Raw genomic sequence first — 14,962 nt, 5'->3', positions numbered from 1 at the left:
GTTTGCTAAATGTATTTTTACATTTTGACTGATATAATTAATATTAATTATATATCATTTTAAACTTTTATGCCTTTTCTGTAAGCTCTTACACAGACATTATAGCTCTGCCTTTTCAGAACCTATTTCAGAAGTTACTAATAACAGCTTTTAATAGTTTATTCAGTACCTCTACCTGTATATTACTGTAGCAAGTGCATATTCTAACTTATATGCACTGTTACAATGAAATGCTATTGTGCTCTTCCTAGACAGGAGCTCCATTTTACCTAACGAGGAAGCTGAGGCTCAGAAGTACTTTTTCCAGCGTTGCATAGTGAGTGGTAGAGCTGCTGTTTGCACCCCGAACTGATCTCAGATACTTATATATGATCTCAGATACTTATACTTTATGTAGAACCTGACCATCTATCTGATTTTTTTTTTTGACGAAGATTAGCCCCGAGCTGACACCTACTACCAATCCTCCTCTTTTTGCTGAGGAAGACTGGCCCTGAGCTAATATCCATGCCCATCTTCCTCTACTTTATATGTGGGACACCTGCCACAGCATGGCTTGACAAGTAGTGTGTAGATTTGCACCTGAACTGGCGAACCCCAGGCTGCTGAAGCGGAACATGTGAACTTAAGTGCTGCTCTATGAGACTGGCTCCCCCCCCCATCAGATTATTTTTAAGTGTGAGTCTTAAAACCAGATAAATTATTGCCAGTATTTCTAGTCCGTGAGTTATTTCGTCTTTGTTCTATTCTCTTAGAGTGAATACTGTGTGTCCCATCTGATTTAGCACTGAGTTAGAACTTCCAAGGATAGAAACTAAACTTTTAGAGTTTGCATTAAATGCAGAGCTCTACATATGTACATAACAATAATTTTTATTTTGTTTCCCGAGATTAGAAATTATTATTTATCTGGCCAAAAATTGGAAGAGTCTGGGATTAAATTTATGTGGCTTAAACTTGGCCTGTTTGCATATGTGTACACTCATTTCATAAGTGAAAATTATTAAAATAATATCAGGTAGAAATCAGCACTTACTATGTTCCTAAAATTTTAGAAACTTAAGATACAAGAAGGGCATGAGCAAAGTTGTGTTCAAATTAACTAGCCATTATCTCTGCTCGGGTCTCCTGTTCAAAGAATAATATTATCAGTTAATTACATCCTCTTCAAGAGAATTTTAAATAATTTGTCTAGCAATGTAATTTTAATGGGTTGATTTAATATTTTCAACATCTTCTCTAAAGATGTTAAAAATTTCTTCTCAGTCTCTAACCACATCGCTATAGTAAATATAGCATAGCTAAGTTAAAATTGCATTAGCCTAGGACTGACACAACCTAATTGATTTTTGCCTTAGAAAAATATCTAAGTAAGAAATATTTTATTTCTGGAATAATTTATAGGATTTTTGTATTTCTCCTATAGGTAGAAAGTACAGAGTTGAATAAAATGTAAACATTTTATAAGCTTTTGTTGAATTAGAATTATGTTTCTATAGATTATAAATATCAAATGAAATAATTGGTATCTTTTTATTGTGCAGTCACAATGTTTAAAACAAATCATCAATAAATATGTAATTCTAGTTTTTTTGTTCTTTCCATCTCCCTCCATCATATTCTTTCCCTGCTTCCCCTCTCTTTTGTACCTTCTCTCTCAGATTTTCATATATCCTAACCAACCCTTATCGCTTTCTTCCTGCTTAGTTTATGTCCCTCGCCAAGGAATTGCTCTTGGAGGAAGCAACACAAGCAGTAGTTTGGGTTGTAGTATGCAGAAAATTCTGCCACCCTACCCCTCATCCCAACAAGTTTCCTCTGAGTAGATTTTTAGCTAGGACTCAGAAAAATTTATGGCTCACTACTTTCCCTTTAAGGGCATGGTGATATTTTCCAGCTTCAGGATATCTGAAAGTAGCAGAAGTCTCCAAAGACTTTTTAGAGTTGTTCTTATACAGGGTGTTGTGCCCATCAATCAGTATCTTGCCCTACTGAAGAAGTCTGAGATAACTGTTTTAAAGTGTGTGTGTGTCAGAATCCTTCTGTCAAGTTATCATGTTCAAATGATTACCTTACACACACACACAGACACTCACTCACTCTGCATCTGTTTTGCCTACTGTCATACCCTGCACTTAGCACAACACCTGCACTTGGTAGGCACTATGCAAATGTATCTAAGTAATAAAAGGGGTTTGTTCTTATACCTGGTGGCTACTCTTTCACCAATCTGTGTTTGTTTCCTTCTAGATTGATGTATTGACACAGAATCATTCCTCAAAATATTATGACTTAATTGATCACAATCACTTGCAGCCATTAGTACTTAACTTTCATAGTTATTGGTAGAAAGGCAGCAGGTGTAGTGGAAATACTGTAGATTCAGAGTAAGACAGATCTAGCTTGAGACAAACGCAACTCTGCTCCCTTAATTAGGCCACCTAGTTAACCTCTCTGGGCTTCAGTTTCCTCAATTATGAAATGGGTCTAATACTGTCTACTTCCCTAATGCTTAGAGATGATATACATAGAATGCCTATTCCAAGTAAATGTTTGGTAAAGGGTAGCTATTACTAATTATATTTTATTATATTTTTATTATATAAATATAAAATATACCATGCTTTTGTTAGTGTAGTTATCTGTATGCTGTCTTTACTATAAGTATTAGAAAAGGACACTGCCCACAGGAAATCTTAGTATATCCAGCCTTTCTCAATGATTCTGGAGGAGAACTAAGTCCTAATGTCTTAAAACATCCATTGTATGTAATTAATTAATTTCAAATTATTTTCTCTGTTCTGTGGTTCAGATAAGGAACCCTAGAAGAAAAAGATACAAATAGAACATAGAATAGAATATAGAATATTCAAAAGAAATGTAAAATTCAAAGAATTTGATATAGAGATTCTGGGCCCTTACAGAGGTACACCTGAAAGAACGTAGGACCAGGAGTATGTCTCTTATTCACTGCTTTGTCCCTAAGTTTAACACAAGAGCCTGGAATAAATATTTATGGAATTACTGGAATGGATGGATGAATGGTCAATGGCAGGTGGTGAGAGGAGACTAAATATTTTTGTAAAGCTTGTTCAACTAAGACCGATTTTGAAAACTCAGCTCTGTACTACATCTGTATGTAGCTGTACATAGATGTATGCCTCCTGCTTGTGTCTAGCTGTTTGAGTCTTTTTTTCAGACACTATAGCTGTTTGATCACCATCCCTATACTTTAAGCCATATTTGACTAATGGCATAATACATAATGATAATAATTATAACAGCAGTAGCAGTTCACAATGCCAGGCAGTATTTTGAGTGCTTTACATGGGTGAATCCTTACAACAGCCTATGATAGTAGCTGAGACAATGTGACTTGATGAAAGAGCCAATATACAAACCAGGCAATCTGTCATCAGGTGTCATGCTCCTATTAGACCCATGCTCCTAACTGCTGTGCTGCACTGCCTCCCTTTGCTGTGAAGATAGGAAAGAGACTAAGTTGACCATTCCCTGCGCTTACTGTTCACTATTCTTAGAGTAAACCATAGGAAGAAATAGCCAGGAACCTCTTTTTCAGAGTTGAAATTTGTAGTGAACTTGTCTTGCTTCTCACTGTGCATCTCTACCTTCTCCCAATGAGGACAATCCTCCAATTTAACTTTTGAAAACTACTCTTCCTTCATAGAGACAGTCTTAGTAGAAGGAACTCAGTCTTCAGTTTTGTCAGATCACCCATTAATCATTTTCTTATTTCTTGAGATAACGAAATCAAGAAACTAAAAGATACTGTGCTCTAGCAATGTCTAGGAGAGGGAAAACACTCTGCTCTCAGGGGAGAATTGGCGGGATGAATACGAACATTTGCTTGACTCAAAACTGCTGTATTCCCTGTATCCAGCACCCTTGGTGGTACATGACAGGTCCTAGAGAGTTTCTGTGGTGTGAGTGGATGGGTATATGTTTAGATAGTTGAATGGACAAGCAAAAAAAGCAAAGGGTGTCATAGTGCTGAGAGAGAGTTTGGCTAGATGCCAGTCTCCAGAAAGGTCCATCACTATGTGTGGCACACTGCCATAGAGCACATACACTCAATCCTGGCCTTATTGAGTTAGATTCATCTGGATTTTTTTCTTAAACTGTTGCACTGAAAAAAATCTAGTTTTATTGGGTTATTTACACAGTCCTTTTTGTTACTTAATTGTAATATTTAGACTATCTTATATATTTTTTGACTACCAGTGGTTAAAGAATATGTATGAAATTTTGTCTCTTCATTTTTGTATTTAAAAAAATTTCAATAGAATGGCTACAGAAAACTTGGAAAATTTTTTAAATGATTAGTTGTGTAATTCCATTTCCCTAATACAAATACTAATATCATTTTTGTGATCTTTCTACTGTTTTTCCACATGCATATAAAAGCATTTTAAATGTTCAAGATCATATATGCAAAATTAGCTTTATAATGTAAATTGCTTTTTATGACAAGAGAGGTAGAAAAGATGTAATTCAGCTCTTTCTTAGCTCTCCGTGACACTACTCCTTTACGTGCTGTGTTAGAAGCCAGAGGCCTGAAATGATTTCAGAGAAATTAAGAATAGCTAATAAGAGGTGACTAAAAGGAGTATTTCTTTGACATGGGAAGACAGTATCCCAGTGGAAGAAAAATAAAATCTCTTGTAGATTTAAGTGCATTAACTTCAATAATCAGATTCAATGGCATAGTTTTACCATCAAACTGTAAATTCTTGTAATTAAGGCCAAGAGTATATTACTGATTTCATCATGCAAAACGGTAAGATTTTTTTTTCCCAGCATTTATTACCAAAAAATTATTTCATCTTCAAAAACTCATTTTTTTATTAAAGGATAATGCAAGTTAAAATAATAGATAATAGAAAACCATGGGTTTTTATCCTTTAAAAGAAAAAATAGGTTTCTCCTCTTTTCTTTGTGTGCTAAAAAGAACACATCTAAATTTTAATTCTTAATCATAGTAATCATATTAGCCACATGATTAGTATATTTGCTTCTACCTTCTTCATATAGGTTTGATTTTCCATTTTTACTTTAGCAGTCTTATTGCAATTTCTTTAACCTCTTCGTATCTTTTCTATAAATAGGGTGCAAATTATAAAGAAAATAAAATCTGCATTTTGGATATACACATGGCTTTATTTTAAGTGAGTGGGAGTTTTATGCACAGAAAGAGCCTACAGATTTAGTTATGCTAGCATATTCTAAAAGTACTTCATAGTCTAGTTGAAGAGAAAAAAAATGTATACTTCTCCTTCCATTGTCTATGGAATACTTTTGCCAGATGCAGTAATTCATAACCTTTGTTTTGGAGTAGGGTGATCACAGAGCAGTTCTGAAACTCTGATGAGAGTTATAGACCCCCCCCACAGAAAAAAATCATAAGTGAACATACACATATACTGCTGTAAGCAGTTTCAGGGGTCCACAACCTCCTAACTCCACTGGACTCCAGATTTAGAGCTGTTGTTATAAAGAGTGAGAAAGGAGCTAACATTTATTGAATATAAATCATGTACCATATTTAAACCCAAGAGTTCTGACTGTCCAGAGTTATTTCCACTCCCTTATACTGCCTCCCAATCAAACATTAATCACCATCACTTATTTCTTCCTGCCCAGGTTATACTAGATCTTCTAAATACTGTTTTCTTTAGCATTAGTGCTTCTTGGTTAAACTTCCATCTAAAGTTTCTTAAGATATTGGATAATGTGTGGTGAGTTCTTTACTATAACCCAATTCAGTATTAATTGAGAATGAGATAAAACTCAACCAAAACATACATTTCTTTGAGTTTAATATCTTCAGGAGGTGATTTTTATGTGTTTGACTTTGGATTACAAATGTATTTGGACCCTGAATAATTTTTTCATCCTAATGAAAGTAATGCATGACTGAACCTTGAACATTCTTGTAGGATAGAGAGAAATAGAAAAATAAACATGACTTATTAATGATCTATAGAAAACCCATCCTTAATGAATTCAAACATTCTGTTATAAACATGATACTGAATGAATCCTTCCCCCCCCCCCTTTTTTTTATTCAGGTCACTTTGGTTTGTAACATTATATAAATTTCAAATGTACATCATTATATTTTGACTTCTATTAGACTGCATCGTGTTTGCCAGCAAAAGTCCAGTTGCCATCCATCACCATACACATCTGCCCCTTTACTCTCCCCTCTCTTTCTCTCTGGTACCTGTCAATCTGTTCTCCATATCTATATGTTTGTTTATCTTGAATGAATCTTTTTACCATCACAAGGGGGAACTGCTTGATGACTGAAACTATCACAGCCTTAAAATCCCTAGCCTCACTTATTTACCTAAAGATGAGCACAATTAGGTGTTACTGGATAAAAGAATGTCCCTGCTGGGGCAGTGTTTGAACCTTTGTCCACAGGGTCGTGGCAGGTATAGTCTCCCAGGCACATGAAGAGAGATGAGTAGTCTGAGAACACAGCATGCTGAGTGTGGTCTTTCTCTTTACTAGGCATTTGGGCCTGGACCTGGTACCTCGAAAGGACTTTGAAGTGGTGGATTCGGACCAGATTAGTGTCTCAGATCTCTATAAAATGGTAAGAAATGTAACACAGGGTAGCTTGTTCCTGTACACTTCATTTTTGCTTCTTTGTTTATTATCCCTAATTATGTTATGAAACAATATTGCTAAAATTGTTCCTTTGTGTTTGTCCCAATGTATTTAAGGGGTCTTCCTTATTCTGACAGTTGCTATTACACTTGCTTTGTAACTGTAGTTACTGTGTAGAACTGCTGGGCTTACTGTAATGTCTACAGGTCATTTCTCTGTTGGTTTTGCTGGTAAACAAAGCTTCTTCAGCCTGCAGCAGTAACTAAAATTCTGTAGCTCCCCACGTCTTAAGAAGACAAGGTAGTTGAAGCTGAAAATAACCAGTTATTGGTTAATGTAGTGATTAAACCTGGAAATAATGTACCAGTATTTCTAAGAGAGACAGAACCTTATAAAAATGTATTGAGTTGACTAATGACCAACATTACACTTTACAGGTTAAATGAGAAGAAGTAATTAAAAGAAAGGTACAAAATTTTAAACTAAAACAAATAAACATCGGAAACCTCAGGTGACTGTTAAGCTTAGAGTAAGGGAATGAGTAAAACCTAATTTTGAGGAGTATATATTTAGGTCTATATATATTGGTGAGAATTACAAGTTTTAGAAAGAATTACAAGTTTCTCTTTAAGAAAATGTAATTTTTTAGGGAACATAGAAGATATAAAGTGTTTTACCTGGTCGAGGACCTTAGGAGATTTGCCTAAATAATATACAAATAACATATCAGTTGCTTCTGTATATTTGCTTATGTCTATTTGCTAATGTACAAAGCATTTGTGTATAGTTGCCTTAACTATGCTGTCTACAATGTGATAAAAGTGTGAGACATAGAGATTAAAGGTGAACAAGACTTATCCCTTCCCTCAAGAATATCATCATTGAGCATATTGGTTCTTAACACTTTCTGGGTCATGGAGGATCAGACGAAATTTCTTCTCAGTTCAATGCAAGTGGTTTTGCATACAAAGTTTTACACTCATTTTAGGGAATTGATGGCCAGTTCCTTCCAATGCTTGCCCCTGAAGCCCATAAATGGTTCACATGTTTAGAAACTACTCTAGTGAGGTCAGGTAGACCACAAACAAACAATTGCAGTTTATGTGTTGCATGCCATAATTAAGAGATACACTCATATTGTCAGAGGGAGTGACTGATTTCCTGGGCCTAGGAAAAATCAGTGAAAGCTTCAAGAGGCAATAATACTTAAGGTGAGTCTTGAAAGATGAGCAGCACTTCACCAGGAACACAAACAAGAAGGAAAGACATTCCAAGATGGCACACAGCATAGGAAAAGTGGTAGTTCCAGGAAACTGTAAGATATTTGGTAACTTAGGCATGCTGGTATATGTTAGTGATTGGGAGATAAGACCAAGAAGTAGGCAAGAGACAGATCATGAAGAGCTTTGTAAGCCCCAAATTGAAGTCTGTCCAGTAGTCTGATAGAAGCATGAGAGTGACATGATCGAATATGGGTTTCAAATGCTGATTCTGTCTATAGAGAGTATAAAATGCAGAAAACTGGAATCAGAGAGGAAGGAGACCATGGAAGTGATTCAGGCAAGAAATAATAGGTAGGCAGTAATAGGAATGGAAGAAATGCAATAGAGAATGTAGATCTTATTAAGTAAAAAGGATGAATTTTGATGATCAATTACATGTGGAAAGTGAGGGAGAATGGGAGTTTGAGGCTAAGAACTCCCCTCAGAATGGTGGCTTGGAGGATGCTATTTTTGGTAAACATTTTGAGTTTTATTCTAAAGTGTGACAGAAGGCTTGTGAAGGTATTTCAACAGGGGAATCACATCTTCTGGCTTACATTTTAAAAAAATCCCTCCAGCTGATAAGTGCAGAAGGACTGGAGTGGGGCAAGAATGGAAGCAGGGAGCAATCATTCAAGCAAAAGAGTTTAATTTCAGTATCTTGGGCTAAAGTTTGAACAATGGAAGTTGTAAGAAGTTGTTGGATTCTGAATATGTGTTGTAGATAGAGCCAGTCAGAGCTGTTGATAGGTTGAATTGGTACGTGTATGTACAAAAAAAGAAAGGCCAGAGAAGAATGACTCCTGTGTTTTGACCTGCCCAACTTTGACCTGGGTAAAAGTAGGATAGGAAACATTATGGGAGAAGCAGATTTGGGAGTTAGGGATCAATAGTTCTGGTTTTTCTTTTCAAGTCAGGAATGCCTTTTAGACCTCCAAACTGAAATGTTGAAAGTCAGAAGTGAAGTTCAGATGTAAATATTTTAGAATCATCAGAGTATATGAGGTATTTAGAGCTGTTGGATGAGATGACTACTCTCTTTCCTAAACCTCCATACTGTGAAACCCAGCACTTCCAGACAGCCAAGCATCAATAGACATTGGAGAAAACCTCCCACATGAAAGTTAGAGACCAAAACAAATACATATGAAAGGAACAAACTCAGCAAAGAAAAATGGTGATTCCTGTCCTCAAAGAGAAATGAGGAAAACAACCAGGAAATAGAGTGGAGCACTCTGAGAAGCAATCCAAGGAGTGCTAGAAAATTACAAATGAGATAACTGGAATAAAGTTGGTATAAAGATTAGAAGATAAAGTAGAGAAAATCTCCCTGAAAACAGGATGACAACAAAATAAATGAACAATTGGAGTGAGGTGTTACAAAATTAGAGGTTCAATACAGGAGGTCCAATATCCACATAATGGAGTTTCAGAAGAAAGAATAGAGGGAAAGAAGAAGGAAAGTTACTTAAAAAAATCACTTAAAAAATTTTCCCAGGGTTGTGATACCACCAAGATGGAGAAGTAGGAGAACCCATCCTCTGTTCCTCCACAAAAATCAACAATTAGCCAGCTATCCGTGAACAAAAATAGCTCTGGGAGAGCTCAGTAGAAATCTTCCACTTAAGAAGCTTCAGCAACACAGTGGAGCAAAACCCTGAGAATAACCATACAAAAAGGGTAAAAAGAACAGTTTCATTTTGCCTGCATCATCCCCTATTTCCAGGCTGGCACTGCCAGCACCAAGAAGGAATTCCCTGGCCTGAAAGAGTTCCCCTCTCCAGGAAAAGGAGAGCAGAGTAAACAACCAGCTTCCTCAGGCCTGCAGGGCACTGGAAAAAGGACCTGCTTCAGTTTTACCCCACCTAGAGACTGGCAAAGCTGAAACATCTAGAGATAGCTAGGAACAAGGGAGAAGGGCAGGGGTTACCAGTATCGGATATGCAGCAAGAGCCACCATGGATCCCAGTGGCCTGCTTGGCATGGGATCCCAGCAGCATTTGTTGCTGAGGACCTCAATAACCCTTGAAGACACTGCAGACACCATTAGCTTTTGTCACCGAGGACCTCATCATGGACTCCAACAGACAGCTCCACAGAGAACCCCCACATCTTTCATCACTGAAGAAACCAATGGCCAGCACAACAACCATAGAACCCTTGCAGATTTTGCTCGTAAAGTTTTCACCCCACAGGTAGTGGTGTTCACAGATGCCAGCCACCTAAGTTCCCCTGTTCCTTCCCCACCCCTTGCCAGAGAATGAGATATGCAACAGCAGCCAGCCCCAGCCTCTGCGGTAGTGTGCATGTAAAATGCCAGCCTAGGGGCCTATCACTGACCCTCACTACTGTGCATGTGCTCATGTCTAGCTCCTGCAGCTGTGCACCCACGCACCACGAGCCTGACTCCTATCACTGACCTCCACTGCCATGCCTTCAACCATGGTGAGCCCCAGTAGCCACAGGAGTGTACATTAACAGCCATGGCCCCCACAGCTGTTTGTTGGCCCAGATCTAGCCTTGACTCTTGTCACTGGCCTGCATCGCTGGGCTCATCTAAAGCAACTGTGCATCTCCACAGTGCCAGCGTGAATCCCAGCCCAGCCTCCACTGCCATAAATGCACTGATGGCTAGCCTTTACAGCTGCATGAATGCATGCCTACAGCCAAGGCCCCTGCAGTTGCTAGTGCATCTGCAGTTGGCACCAGCACTCCTGCTGGTTCTGGCCCTTGCTGTTGTTACCTGTTTGCAGCTTCACCGTGCCACTCTGCAGGCACCTGCAGATGGCCCCTGCAGCTGAGCATGTACACACCACCAGCTCTGGCCACCACTGCTGCCTGCCCTGGTCCCTAGCTGCTGCGTCTAGAAGAACCACCAAGGACCCTAGCATCCCTTGCAGCCACTGTGGACCCTCTACAGCTCTCCCCAAGGATCATGTAGTTGTTGATGTTGTGGACCCATGTGGCCTGAGCTAATGAGACAACCGTGTACCTCTGGACCCAGAGCTGCCATATAACCCACACTTGGCACCTTGCACCACTAGACACAAAGTCACAGCATGCTCTAGCATGTCTCCTTTCAGAGGTGAAGGTCTTTCCTTACTGAAGTTAGTCCATAAAGTCTGGAAGAAGTGACTGCTCTTCAAATGTACAGACAACTTAGCAAGGCTACAGGGATGACATGATCTTATGTGTAGAAAATCCTGAAGACTCCATCAAAAAACTGTTAGAATTAATAAATTCAACAAAGTTTCAGGATACAAAATCAACATACAAAAATCATTTGTAAAAATCAGAATATACTAACAGCAAACTATCTGAAAAAGAAATAAAGAAAACGACCCCTTTTACAATAGCATCAAAAACAATAGAATACTTAGGAATAAACTTAGCCAATGAAGGGAAGATCTGTACACTTAAAACTGTGAGACGTTGGTGAAAGAAATTAAAGAAGACACAAATAAATGGAAAGATATCCCATGTTAATGAATTGGAAAAGTTAATATTATTGAAATGTCCATACTACCCAAAGTCATCTGTAGATTCAGTGCAATCCCTATCAAAATTCCAAGGGCGTTTTCCGCAGAAATAGAAAAAATAACCCTAAAATTTGTGTGGAACCATGATAAACCCTGAATAGCCTGAATAGTTCTTGAGAAAGAACAAAGCTAGAGGCATCACACTTCCTGATTTCCAACCGTATTACTAATCTCTACTAATCAAAACAGCATGGTACTGGCATAAAAACAGACACAGAGCCCAATGGAACAGAATCAAGACCCCAGAAAGTTTCTGTGCAGCAAAAGGAACGAAAAAATGAAGTCAACCAACAGAATAGGAGAAAATATTTGCAAACCATATATCTGACAAAGGGTTAGTATCAAAATATGTAAAGAACTCCTAAAACTTAACAGCAAAAGCCCAAATAATACGATTTTTAAAATGGGCAAAGGATCTGACTTTTTCCAAAGACATACTAATACATGAAAAGGTGTTCAATATCACTAACCATCAGGGAAATGCAAATCAAAACCACAATGAGATATTACCTCACACCTGTTAGAATGCCTGTCATCAAAAAGACAAGAGATAAATGCTGGCAAAGATGTGGAAAAAAGAGAATTCTTGTGCACTGTTGGTGGGAATGTAAATTTGTACAGCCACAATGGAAAACAGTACAGAGGTTCCTCAAAAACTCCAAAATAGAACTGCCATATGATCCGATAATCCTACTTCTGGGCATATATCCACAGGAATTGAAATCCGGTTCTCAAAGAGATAGCTGCATTTCCATGTTCATTGCACCATTAGTCACAACAGCTAAGACATGGAAACAACTTAAGTGTTTATCAGTGGATGAATGGATAAAGAAAATATGGTGTATATATACAGTGGAATATGATGCAGCCATAATAAAGAAGGAAATCCTGCCATTTGTGACGACGTTGATGAAACTTGAGAGCATTATGCTAAATGGAATAAATCAGATAGAGAATGACAAATACTTTATGATCTCACTTATATGTGGGATCTAAAAAAGCTGAGCTCATAGAAACAGAGTAGATTGGTGGTTGCCAGGGCCTGGGGAGTGAGGGAAATGAGATGTTGCTTAAAGGGTACAAACTTCCAGTTATAAGAGAATTAAGTTCTGGGGATCTAATGTACAGTGTGATGACTGTAGTTAACAATGATGTATTGTCTACTTGAAAGTTGCTAAAAGAATAGATCTTAAATATTCTCACAACAACAACAACAATGTAATTATATTAGGTGAAGGATGTATTAACTAACCTGATTGTGCTACTCATTTCGCAGTATATATATGTATCAAATCATCACATTGTACCCCTTAGACTTATATGTCAATAAAGCTGGGGAAAAAAACTTTCCCAGAACATAGTTACGAGTTTCCCGATTGAATGGGCCCAACAAGTATTTAGCACTTAATTGTGAAATTTCAGTTCACTAAAGCTGAAAGCTTCCAGAGAGAAAAATACGTCGCTTACTAAGGATTTGTTGTAAGAATAGCACTTGTCTTCCTAATAGCAACATTGAAAACTAGAAAATAATGAAGCATCGCCTTTAAAATTCTGAGAGAAAATAAAATTCAACTTAGAATTCTTTATTCACTTAGCCACATTATCAGTCACTTGAGAAAGTAGCCTAAAGAAAATTTCAGTCACTCAAAGTCTCAAAAAAATCTCTCTCTTCAACCCCTTTTCAGGAAATTACTGAAGAATAAATTATTTCTTTAAAATGATGGAGTAAACCAAAAGATGCTATTATGTGCCCAGGAAAAGGATTCTGACTCAAGTGAGAGGTGCAAAGAATCCTCAGGTTAACATCAGAGGGAAATCCCAGGATGACATTTGTGCCATAGGCCTAGAGAGTAACTGGTCCAGATTAAAGCAGAGAAGGATAGCCAGGAGGGATATCTCCAGGAGAAAAACCACTTCATAGAATATCTGGTAGTTTGTATCATATGAAGAATGTTATTGAAAAGTATTTTATAGAGCTGTTGGAGGGCATAGGAAAAGGCCCTATAATTTAAATAGAACTAAGTATCTCCAATATAAAAGCAGAAAGTAGGAGAAGATAGGAAATGTAATTAAGTGCACTATTTTACTCAGTAGTAAATATTATTTAAAAGTTACAATAGTAGTATAAACAAGTTTTAGCTAAAACTTGTGAGCTATTAGGAAGGTAGATGAAGGGAAATGAATGTAAACAAATGCGGAAGTCCTCAGCTGCCATAATAAGAAGCCAATAGATAAATATAAAATTGGATAAAGAGAGAGCAGTCTAAATATGACATTTAGAAATATTTGATAAATTCTAGAAAAAAAAATGGTAAAGAGTTGAAGGTACTTATCTCTAGGGAACAGGACAGGGTGGACAGAGGACTGATAATTTTATTGGAAGCCTTTTAGAGCTATTTAACTTTTAAAACTATGTGCTAATATTCTTTTAATAAATAAAAATGTTAATTAAAAATGTTGATTTATCAAAAAAGCCTAAAGTTCAAGTCTCTTTTTATTTTATGCTGATTTTTCTGTCTTTTTCTTTTCTTTTCTTTTCTTTTTGAGGAAGATTAGCCCTGAGCTATTATCTGCCAATCCTCCTCTTTTTTTGGTGAGGAAGATTTGCCCTGAGCTAACATGCGTGCCTGTCTTCCTCTACTTTATATGTGGGACGGCTACGACAGCATGGCTTGCCAAGTGGTGCCGTGTCTGCACCTGGGATCCGGGCCGGCAAACCCCAGGCCTCTGAAGTGGAATGTGCACACTTACCCACTGCGCCACTGGGCCAGCCCCTGATTTTTCTGTCTTTTTATCCCATGTGTTTGCTTTTAGTTAGAAAGAATTAGATATGATGAAGGAAAAACTGATTTTTTTTTTTAGGAAGATTAGTCCTGAGTTAACGTCTGCCCCCAATCCTCCTCTTTTTGCTGAGGAAGACTGGCTCTGAGCTAACATCCATGCCCATCTTCCTCTACTTTATACATGGGATGCCTGCCACAACATGGCTTGCTGAGTGTTGCGTAGGTCCACACCTGGGATCCAAACCAGTGAGCCCTGGGCCACCGGAGTGGAACATGTGAACTTAACCGCTGCACCACCAGGCCAGCCCCAAAAAACTGATTTTGAGAATCCATAAATTCATTGAAAACCACTTATTTTTACATTGAATTGCATACAGTAAATGCATAGTCAATGTTTTGGTTAAATCTTAAATTTATCAACAAGGTTCAAAGGAATAACCTATTAAAATCTTTTTGTATTAACATTTAAATCTGTTGCGGGAGATTACAAAGACTCAATATGAAACTCTGATTGTAATAATACTCCTTGCCACACATTTTATAAGAAAACTTTTTATCCTGTTTATATAGGATTATACCTTAAGTTTGCATTTAGAGCAGTTTGTTTTTTATTAAAAAAAAATCAAGCCCCTACACAAATGTTGAGTGATAATGACTGATAAAAATCTCTTTAAATATACAGATGGATTTTCTATTCTATATGACAAGAACCAAAGGAATACGCTAATGCTCCTCAGTGCTT

General features: G+C 37.4%; 1 protein-coding gene across 38 annotated transcripts in view; it reads left to right on the top strand.

The window, feature by feature from the left end:
* Positions 1-14,962, top strand: part of DOCK3 (dedicator of cytokinesis 3) — a 437,902-nt gene that overhangs the window by 216,891 nt on the left and 206,049 nt on the right. For all 38 annotated transcript variants that reach the window (XR_011426887.1, XR_011426886.1, XR_011426884.1 and 35 more), the window contains one exon: positions 6,538-6,622. Coding sequence is in view for 34 of the 38 variants with exons in the window: in XM_023621222.2 (XP_023476990.2) it covers positions 6,538-6,622 (85 nt within the window). In the remaining 4 variants the exon portion in view is untranslated. The remainder of the gene's footprint in view (positions 1-6,537; positions 6,623-14,962) is intronic.

This window comes from Equus caballus, chromosome 16 (assembly GCF_041296265.1).
Source record: "Equus caballus isolate H_3958 breed thoroughbred chromosome 16, TB-T2T, whole genome shotgun sequence".
Lineage (NCBI taxonomy): Eukaryota > Metazoa > Chordata > Mammalia > Perissodactyla > Equidae > Equus > Equus caballus.
Note: the sequence above shows the minus strand (reverse complement) of the source record. Positions and strands in the feature narration are given on the sequence as shown.